The 10,943-nt window shown below is 39.4% G+C and overlaps 1 protein-coding gene across 1 annotated transcript in view; it reads right to left on the bottom strand.

Moving 5' to 3' along the window:
- Positions 1–3,861: 3,861 nt before the first annotated feature.
- nuak1b (NUAK family, SNF1-like kinase, 1b) overlaps positions 3,862–10,943 on the bottom strand; it is a 15,991-nt gene continuing 8,909 nt past the window's right edge. Inside the window, exons 4-7 of the mRNA XM_082159507.1 lie at positions 9,829–9,894; positions 9,392–9,511; positions 8,169–8,301; positions 3,862–8,046 (exon numbers count right to left, since the gene is read on the bottom strand). Coding sequence (XP_082015633.1) covers positions 7,007–8,046; positions 8,169–8,301; positions 9,392–9,511; positions 9,829–9,894 — 1,359 coding nt within the window. The 3' untranslated portion in view covers positions 3,862–7,006. The remainder of the gene's footprint in view (positions 8,047–8,168; positions 8,302–9,391; positions 9,512–9,828; positions 9,895–10,943) is intronic.

Below are 10,943 nucleotides of genomic sequence, written 5' to 3'. Positions count from 1 at the left end.
CAGAAGATCTGCCCTGACTTCCACAGAAGTTCTGAACACAACACTCGATGGATGCGAAAATAGTTTCAGAGGAAAGAGCTCTTGAGTTGATGGACAGGAGTTTATCCTGGGATAGAGATGTCTTCCTGTGAATATTTGTGGGGGGGTACTCCTCACTGAGCATTTACAGCGCTAACATACTGTGGAAGTACCATTTTTCATTAATTGTATCAGATGGTAATATCAAGATAATTTAAAACAAAAAAAAATATCATTATACTGCCATGATATTTTTGTCATGCACAATAGTATTCTTGGAAGAACCATGGAATACAATAAAAACCATGGTACATGATTTATATGTACACCATGGTACTAAATAATCATTCATGATTATATCAAAAAGTACCACGTTACCGTAGTTTTTGGACCTGTACCATGGTATTACCATGGTATTCTTAGAAGTACCATGTAAATACTATAGCACATGGCATTCTTTTCAATACCACAGTATATTTTATGTTTCTATCTGATACCATTGTACTGATACAGTACTAAGGTTATAGTTTTTTTGGCATGGTAACATATACCATGTTTGTTGGACATTTACTGTGGCAATACCATGGTATTCATTGAATTACCTTGGAGTACCATGTAAATACATAGGTATATAAAAGTGTATATAATCATTCAGCATCATAATGACACCATGGTTCCACCATGTTATTGGACATGTAGGCTACCATGGTATTTTTAGAAGTACCATGGTATAGTACCTGCATCTGACCTACTACAGTATGGCAATTCCATGTTGAATTACCATGAAGGACTGTGTAAATACAATGGTAGCCTATATATATAAATATGGTAATCATTCAGCATTATACTCACAAAAAGTATGGTTCTACTGTGGTTTTTGGACATGCACCATGGTATTCTTTGAAGCACCAGAATACCATGTAAATACCATAGTAAGTGGTATTATTTTAGTACCATGGTAGCCTATATTTCAAAGTACCATAGTATAACCATCTGATTCTAACACTGTACCATGGTACCGCCACAGTACTTTTTGTAAAGGTATATTTTCTGGACATGTAGGCCTAGCTACCATGGTCAACTATTGGTAAACTACCTTGGAGTGCAGTGTAAATACCATCTTATATATGGTAATCATTCAGTATATTAAAAAGTATCAAAACAATGTAGGCTAAATACTATAGTAGTCTATTATTTTCATCATTACCATGGTATATTATATAGGCTACCATAGTAGCCTAAGCTATCTGACACCATGTTAAAGCCACAGTACTTTTTGTAAGGGTAGGCTAGTGCCAAAAAATATGTATTTGGAATATTGTGGTATTACCATGGTATCTTTTTTTGTAAAGAAGAGTAACTTATTTTTTTACTTAGAACTTTGTTGTGATCTCTTTATGGTAATACTATATGATACTAATTTCCAACCATGGTACCGCCAGAGTATTTTTTTTTTTTTTGTAAGACTTCTTTCATCAAATCGTCCTCGTCTCTATTTTTAGCCGTTGTCCTGCTGGCTGCTGCCGAGCGGAATCCTTTCAGGAATGTCTGGAACTTTCTCAAACCACTACAGAGAGAGAAAGCGAATGAGAGGCTGAGCCGTTGGGAGGGGGAGAGAAAAGAAGAAAGCAGATGTGTGACTGTTCTTCTGTTGTGGACTATACAGTAAGTCTGAATATGTGCGAGTGCGATCAGGTCTTCGTCTATGAGCTTATACGTATCTTGAATTGATTAGCGCGTGTGCGATGACTCGTCTTTCTCTGTGTGTGGTCCATTTAGCACAGATAATCAGCTGTAATCTCTCACAGTTCCTGGATCAGTATTTCAGAATCCAAGGGCGAAATTGTCAATCACACATTGGGGGGGACAGCTGTGTACTTGGTACCTCTAGGGGGGTCCGGGGGCATGCTCCCCCGGAAGAAAATTTTGTACATTTTAAAGGTAAATTCATTAATCTGGTGCACTTTGAGTCACCCGAATCCACTGTTAAAAATAAATAATCCACCCGCAAACCGCCCGAACCTATGATATTCTCTGATTTAGATATCTGCATCTGATCATCACATTACAATTATTCAAATTCTTAGTGTTAAGCATGATAATATGGTAACATATCACACTGACATGCTGATTTAAAATGAACATTTATTTAAAATAAAAGTTCTTCTTTTGGCAAAATTATATTTCCTTAATAGCCTAAACAGAGGCTTTACTCCCTTCAAACTTCAAATGGTCAATTTTTCATTACATTACTGTTTGAAAACACTCAGAATAGTTTTTTGTACCTTTATAAAGGGCATTTTCCCCCCTAATTTTATTAACTGTATGCTCCATCTTTCATTTCAAATTCTTAAATTTGATAAATATATCCAATTAAAATAATAAGACACTAGGCTGTTACCAATCAAATTAAATAATTTACATTGAAAAATTATAACTGTATTAAATTAGATTATTTTAAATATTTTTATAACCGCAACAGAACCATCACGGTGGGGAAAGTGTATCTGACCATGTGACTGTCTGTCCGAGTTTTGTCGAGAGCCGGAGGCGGCACGAAATTTGACGGAGGCAGCCGCCTTATAATTCTTTATGCAGGAAAAACTCTGGCAATACCCATAAATGGAAACATAAATTTACAACTGTACTTCGGTTTCTCTGCGAGGACACCGCCGTCACCTGCCATATGAAATTTCACCATGTGAGACGACACCGCCGTCACCTGCTCTGTCAGATTTCGCGCTCCTAACTCTTCTTCTGTTTGGTTGTTCCTAACTCACTGACGGTGCACGAGCTACTAAAGGTATAGGGAAAACATGACATGGATTTCAGGAGAAATAGGTTTTGTTATTGTATAGTGTAAGGCCAGTCGAATGGATTTGGGAAATGGACCGGCCGGGATTTTATATTTTCGGAGCTGGAAAGAAAGACATATTTGCAATCACATCGATATTGCCCGCATAATCATACAGTATGATCAAATATTGGGGGGGACAAATTGTCCTTCTTTGAATATTGGGGGGGACGTGTCCCCCTGTCCCCCCATAGAATTACGCCTATGCCAGAATCAAATAACAAGTTCAGAGTGAAATCGGGCCAGCCCACCTGCTGTTCATCTGTCCCGTGGGTCAGGTTTTGGCTACATTGTGGGTACTAAATGCTAATAATTGTAGTGTAGAAAACGAATCCCTTCAGAATAGTGCTTTTGTCTTCCTACATCTCCACTTTTTTAAGATTTAAGAAGAATTAAGAAGACCTAATGACATTGGTTTTTAAGGTGCATTCTGGGAGTTTCTCTGCCATTTTGACAATGGGACTCTCTAGGAAGTTTATTACTGAACTAGACAGGCGATTGAGACACATCCATTGTCTTTTAAACCCAGAAAATCAAGGACAACTGTATTTAGGTCTGTCTGGTTTGTGCAGAAGGACTGCTAAATTTCGTTTTCTCTCTGGCACGCGGCTGATATGGTCTCTTGTTCTGTTTCCTTGGGTTTTGGAGAGCAGCTCTGGATCAAATTAAAGCTGGCAAAGACAGCATGCCTCTCCTTTATATATTTCTCCCTTCAGATCTTGTCTCTTTTGTTCATGTGCACTTTTCCATACTCTGGTCTTGTATAAAATCTTTGACCTGCTTAGTAGTTCACCCAAAAATGAGACTTCTGTCATAATTTACTCACACTCATATTGTTATAAACCTGTTTAACACAAAAGGGTATCCAAATCAGTGATCCACATGGTTCATTGGTCTAACTAAATAATAAATGCAGAATATTCCTTGACTTATGCATGCAAGAATAAACCATTAATGCACTCAAATAAAGTAGACACAGATATCAGCTTCTTTGAAATGATCCGTTTATTGAGTTGGTTTTTACACAGATTTGATTCTGTGGTACAAAACACTGCTGGTTAGTGAGATATCTCCACCAAACAACAACCAAAGCAGCTGAATACACAACCAAAGCTTTACAACACAACCACAATGCACCATCTTTCTGGTTTTTTTCTCTTCCAGTTGTCTTTCAGTGTTTGTTTGCGTCTAAACACACACTCACACATGCACACTTTGTATGAGTACTTTTAAATGAAATTAAATGGCTTCACCACCAATAAATATAGTATAAAAATGCAATTGTAATAATTTTATTATCAAAAAATTAAACAAAAATCATAAAAGATAGCAAAGGCACTGAACGAAAAATACCTTGGCAGTCCAGGTTTTTCAAACTGATACCAAACCCCCAAAAAAAGATTATGGCATTGACCAACAAAAGTAATTAACCATAATAAAATAATGCATAAATAACATAATACTAATATCCAGTCAAGTTTTCCTCTATGCTGACTTTTGACTAAAATGCACCAGGTATTTCCAGTTTGGCTGAAAGCAATGTTTGCATTTGATTTGCAATGGCCGCCTCTCTTATAATCTCAGTTATGATGGCACTATGGTTAGCAATGGCACATTTGAGTGTATGCTCAACTTTGTCCTAAAGTATTAAGACAAATAAGGTTGATAGTGAATATCTTGACACCAAATATTGGGTCAGATCAGCGAGGCGGCTTTTGAGATTTCTAACACATCAAATGACCCTGATAAAACTGCAGTAGTTGTGATCGATCGTCTGTTTATGCAAATGCTTTACATTAACATTAGCACTGCATGTTTGCACTGAAAACCTGTAGAGACCAGGAGAGATCGTTGATTATACGCACAACGTCCTTCTGTAAGGCAAATCAATAATAACGATATTTTGGAGAATCAAAAACAGAAGCGCATTAACATAAAAATACTAACATAGTATAATTTGATCACTGAATCCAGTTGACAATACAATGCAATACAGAAATGCAGTACGATAAGATACACATTAGGTGTGTCTATAATTTTTACCCAGAACCTCCTTTGAACAAAATGCCTCCCATTATCTTTTTCAGCTGAAATTTTTGGTGCAAAATGTTTTTTTCCATTCATGCTGATAGCATCTCTTTACTCTAGTAATGTCTGACATTTCTACCCATAAACACCTTCTTTGGTACAAAATACTTCCCTTATCCTTTCATCTACTTTCTTCATCTCACTATTTCTACACTTGCACTAGTCTTTCTTCACATGCAGCAAAATACAAAGCTACGTCGTACTTTCCAGTGAATAATTCTATGTATCCCTCTTACTGGAAAAGTGTCCTCCATCCATAAAAGCTTTCATGAACACACCTTGTAAAATACCTCTTTCTCTACAACTACTTCACACTTACCTTCTAAAAAAAAATTAGACAACAGCCTAAAAATTAAATTGCACTTTTATTCGTCTTATATTCTGCAGGTAGACAACAAACAAAGGACTAAAGATTTTGAAACAATAAAGCTTCTGTCCCATTAAACCTACGACACAGGGAAGCTCTCTAGTCCGAACATGCCTCTAAAGAGCCTTTGGAATTTGCTGCCTCATCACAGCTTTGAAACTAATCGTTCTCCTTGTTTTTTGTAGCCCTAACAGGAGTGATTTGGGCATCAAAGTTCAACAGAGAACCAATAATCCGTTATTCTTAGTGCTGAGCAATTATGATCCCTAAGCATCAACAGATAAACACTGGAAGAGACAATGTTCCTACAGTCAGAAACCTTTGAAAATAGTCAAACAAGCGTGTCTTCTCCTGAAACATTCTTTAGAGCTGAGCTTGTGTCTGACAATTCTACCTTGTGTTAAACCTTGTTATGGTGAAGTTGTCCAGAAACCCCAAACAGTCACCTAACCCAATCAAGAAACCACAGGAGTATCATTCCAGAGAAACACGTGCTACATGCACACATGTTCCTGTCAGGACTCAATCAGAAACAACCAATCCAGCATGCTGGAACTTTGAATTACCCAACAGGTTCTGGAAATAAAACTCCTTTTCAAGGTGATCACTGACTGACTATTCTTCTTCTTCTTCCTCTTCTTGAATAATGGACTGTAAAGCACCAGTATCGTTAGTAGTGGGGCAAATTTAACCTTGCAGTCAGGTAGTTTTGTAGGGTAGGCTTTGTGTTCAGAGGTCCTGGGCCTCTTCTAAGCATTCAATACAAACTCAAAAATAAAATAAAATAATCAAAATGAATAAAACGCTGTTCTGATGACAGCTTCCTCTGGCATTTCTCTCCACCTTAAGGAAATGACATACATAATTTAATTTTAATTTAAAAAAAACAAACAAACAAAAAGGCACTTCTATAAGTCCATAGATATGATTCTACTCATAGGATCAATATGATTTTGATCGTTACATATGCAGTTTAAATGACATATCGCAATAACCAAGAAAGAAAAAATAATTATATATGTCAGTTCCAATCAAGGACAAGGAGAGATTTGAGTTTTCTTATTCTTCCAGTACTGCTAGACCACACCAGTTTTATATCACTAAATCTACCAAAAAATATTAATAAATAATACACAACAACAACAGTTCATTTGGAGCAAGACCCTGGTTTCTTTTTTTTTTTGGAAGTAAAGACCACAAACGACATGTGCTCTGTGAGAGTTTTAAGGTGCTTGATAAACTCCGGTTGGCTCTTATTTTTGTTTCATCAAGGCTTCTGTTACATGATGCCTTATTATGATGCTAACTCACCTTTTAATTAATATGTAAACATTTAATTTCATTCCTTGCCTGTAGGGGGATAATGTCACGGAGTACCAACTTAACTTTTACTTACTTCAAAACCTTAAATCCCCCAAGGCTGTAGTTCCCCAAGTTGTATTTGATACAAATTTTGAATATGTATAAAATAGGGTATGGTTAAGGTAAGGAAAGATAGGGTATGTTTAGGGATAAGGGTTGGGAGTTAGGTTTAAGGTTTGGTTGTACACAACCTCCAATATCATCCCATTGAAAAAGGACTCACATTCATAGAATCCCAGTTTTGCACTGGTCGTCAACAACATGCCAAACAAACGCCTTCCACTTGCTCCTCCTCCATTCTTTCTAGGCCCCTATCTCTATGACAAGTTGTTGCTGATGTCCAGGGCTTGTTGGTACACCTGAGTCATATCATCAAGATCTCCTAAAAGAGAGAAGCTGCTGTTATCCCCTGGAGAGCCCTGTGTTCCTCGACTGAATTTACCACTATGTAGGGGAGGAGCTGCCTGGAGACCTTTAAAGTTGGCCAGCTGAAGAAGGTTTTCTGCAGACACGCAGCCTCTGATGTTGGGACGGGTTCTGGGTGGGGGCCAGTCAGCACCGCTGAAGGAACTGTTGGTGATGGTGTCGCTATCCTCCCTTACAATACTGGATGGGCGACTCTGACTGCGGGATAAACCTGAATCGCCAGGTGCTGGTTCCCCAAGGACACTCATAGGAGGAGCGCCGCTGTACGTAGAATACTTCCCGTTGCGTTTCAAGATACCTTTTCTACCAACCGCTCGCTTTGGTGGTGAGCTGGCGGCGAGAGGTGTAATGTTGCCACCTAGCAGGTCAGAGGACTCACTGCGCTCTGGGGAAGAATAGTACCCTGATTCCCGTTGTTGGTTGTTCTTTAGGATTCCCTTCTTAGGAAGGATGGAAATCGTCTTGGTAGGAGAGTCGCCTGTTAGCCTCTGCTCCTCTTCGTCCTCTTCACCCTCAGGCCCAGATTCCTTCTCTGGGGTTCCCGCACCAGACTCTATCTCCTCCAGACTTGGAGAGTGTTGCTCTTCAGAGGTTCTTGTCTTCAGGATGCCCTTTGGTCTCTTGAGGCCCAGGCTGTCCTCTCCATTACAGTGGGACACTCCAACATCATTCTCTTTCTTGGACTTTTTGGGCCGTTGACGGACAAGCAGGAATGGTTCGGACCGGATGGCTTTAGTGGGTCGTGGCTCAGTCCGGTTCTGCCAGTCAATGAGACGAGCCAGCATGGGCGAGCCATTATCCCTTTGCGATTCACAGTCACACACACTGGTCTTCCATCCCCAGTTTACCCACCAGTGATTGGCGATGTCTTCCACCGTGGCCCGCCGCTCAGGGTTGACCATCAGCATCCAGCGGATCAGACCACGAGCATCTAAACAAAAGACCAAACCAGCTTCTTGTTTAGCATAATCAGAGACAAGTTTACTCGAATATACATTTCTCTATACAAAAGTCATTTTAAACATTGTCTAAAGAATTCAATAGTTCCAGTACCTGATGACTGGGATGGTTCTCGATACTCTCCATTGCTGATTTGCCGAATAAGATTTTTGTGGTCCCCTCCATCAAACGGCATACTACCATAGACCAGCGTATACAGCAACACCCCCAGAGCCCAGCTGTCCACCTACAAATAATGGATGGCATTGATGTCAGCTGACTCTAAAAGAACATTGAGTTACTGCTAAATGTTGAATAAACAACACTTCAGACATCCTGTCATACGGAGGGGTGATAGAAATCACTTGACAAGACTGGGTTGGTTAGACTGTGCTTTCATGCAAGAATCTATTTATAGCATGACTTTATGGACTTTTTAGGAAAGTAATTGGACACTCCAGCAAGCAGGAACAGCATCAGTTGGTACCAGTCTCCCGCTTTTGCTGGTTTCAGGGTGTTTTTTAGCTTCAACGGCACGCTATGTGCTATCAGTCTGCTTTGAAGCATTCTATTACACAACACATCACCCTGAGCTGTCAGTTATGTAAGTCCTGTAGTGAAAGGACAAGGTATGTAGGCTAGAAATCTCATGACCTCCCCAGCAGCCTGAATGGTTTTCCAGGTACTTGAGTTGTCAGTTCACGGGAAATCACTTATGGACCTGAGTGATTGTTAGCTCGGCAAGAGACTTTATTGATTTAATTGATTCCAAGGTTTGGCTTTTTGATTACATCCTCTACATTTAATTGTTTTCTCTACCCCTGAGGAAAATTGCAGCAAATGATTGCATGCTAAAGTCTATAAAGTACACTGAACTACTTCTATCTTAAAATGCCCTGGGCTGTATACCACAAGAGAGACACATGTAAAGCTCTAAAGAACCTTTTAACTCTGACCCAGGATTGACATGTATAATCAGAGACTTTTGGAGAAAGAAACTGCAGCTGCGCTCCATGATCAGTAGGGAAGCACAACCGTGTGTTTGCCTGATCCTAGGGGTTTGTGGAAGGATAATCCCATCAAAGAGCAGAACGAGGCTTCACTAACCACACAGACTGTCTCTGATAGATCACAGCCGCTCACAGTGGATTTCACACGCTAACATAATGAAACTATGGGGTGTTTCATTTACGATGATGCAAACCTCAAGGGTTTATGCCTGTGCATCACGTCATGCAGGCCTGTAGTAAACCATTCCAGCATGTTATTATGACCCTGGAAAAAAGTTCAACATAAAGAGCAGCTTGTGTAGCTCTCTTTATCTGAGCATGCCTCACCTCTGGACCACGGTACGGTCTGCCGTTGACGATCTCTGGGGACGCGTAGAGTGGACTACCACAGAAGGTCTGGAGGAGCTTGTCTTTATGATACAGGTTGGACAAACCAAAATCAGCAATCTGTATGAACAACAAACAAGTTGTTCTGTTTTAGAGAACCAGTGCAGCTAAAACTTTATTTTTCTGGTTTAGTAAGTGTTTGTTCCATTCAACGTCTCATTGTTTCATTCAATGTTCTGCTCATGTTTCATGAATGAAGCCCATCATTTTTAAATTTGTAAGTTCACATTTACATTTAAATCCTACTGAAAACAGCATCTTTTCAATGTTCAATTTGGGATGCACTAATCCTAATGTGTTGTACTGTATATAGTACGTATGTGAACTAGGACATACTAACTGTTTCAGGACATACTTAACTTAAAAAACATTCTCACCTTTATGTTACCGTTTTCATCCAGTAGCACATTTTCCAGTTTCAGGTCCCGGTGAACAACACCATTCTGTAAAGAAAACGTCAGATTACACTTTAGAGATTGGAGATAATATCGTCATAGCCAACAGAATACGACCAATTAACCACTGACATATGTTCCACAAACACTATCTCTAATTAAAGTTCTGTTCAGACACCAGCTCTTGATTGGAACAAGATTGTGTTTCCTTCAAAGTAACAAACAGCATTTCGGTTACAGCACACCCGGAAACCCAGTCACAAGGGGTTTGGGATCTGAGAGATTTCATTACAGATGTCTGATGACCATGAAAGAAGCATGTGTTCAGCATGCACAGCTTTTAGCAGATGGACTATAAATTGACAGTTTAACAGACTGCTTTCTTATGTTGTCTGATGGACCCCACCCGAAAATCCCCCCACATTGTGGTTGCCCATGGTGATGATGACTCATTACCCTCCCCTCTGGTGTCCTGGGAGCTCCCCTGCCCTGAAATATGACATCACGTCATCTTCAGCTGCAAACCAGCCCAGCCCGATGCAAGTCCATGGAGACCTTGATTGACTCTGAGCAGTGCATCATGGGGGAACATGACTATCTCATTTGTTAGATGTGATGCAAAACTTCGGCTAGATTTCAAAACCTAGTGATCTGCCTAATTAGGACAGTATTTTGATCATAAGGTATGTGAATGCAATCCCATAATGCATTGCAACGAGCCCAGTGACGACAAAAAAAACTCACCCAAAAATGGTGCATGACACCAGAGAAACGTCACTTATAAATATAAATATATCAGTTATAAAAAAAAATCTATTTACAATGGCTTTTTGTATCTAGTATTTGTTTGCCCTATGTATTTTTATGCTTAGCTTTGCATCAAGATAATTTAAAACTCTCTTAAAATGAAAAGAAAAGGTCTGATTGTAAGAAACTGGAAAGACCCTTATTCACGGAAATGTACAGTTGGCTGGTTTATTACTCCATCGACAGCTCTGCTAAAAGCTGAAATGTGTGACCCATGATGCAAAGCTGTTTCACATCAGTTGTCTGTTCCAAGATTCCTCCAAACTGACAAGAGCCAAAGATAATAGACT

Source organism: Leuciscus leuciscus (genome assembly GCF_965113295.1).
Source record: "Leuciscus leuciscus genome assembly, chromosome: 25".
Classification (NCBI taxonomy): Eukaryota; Metazoa; Chordata; class Actinopteri; order Cypriniformes; family Leuciscidae; genus Leuciscus; species Leuciscus leuciscus.
This window is presented reverse-complemented; position numbering and strand designations above follow the sequence as displayed.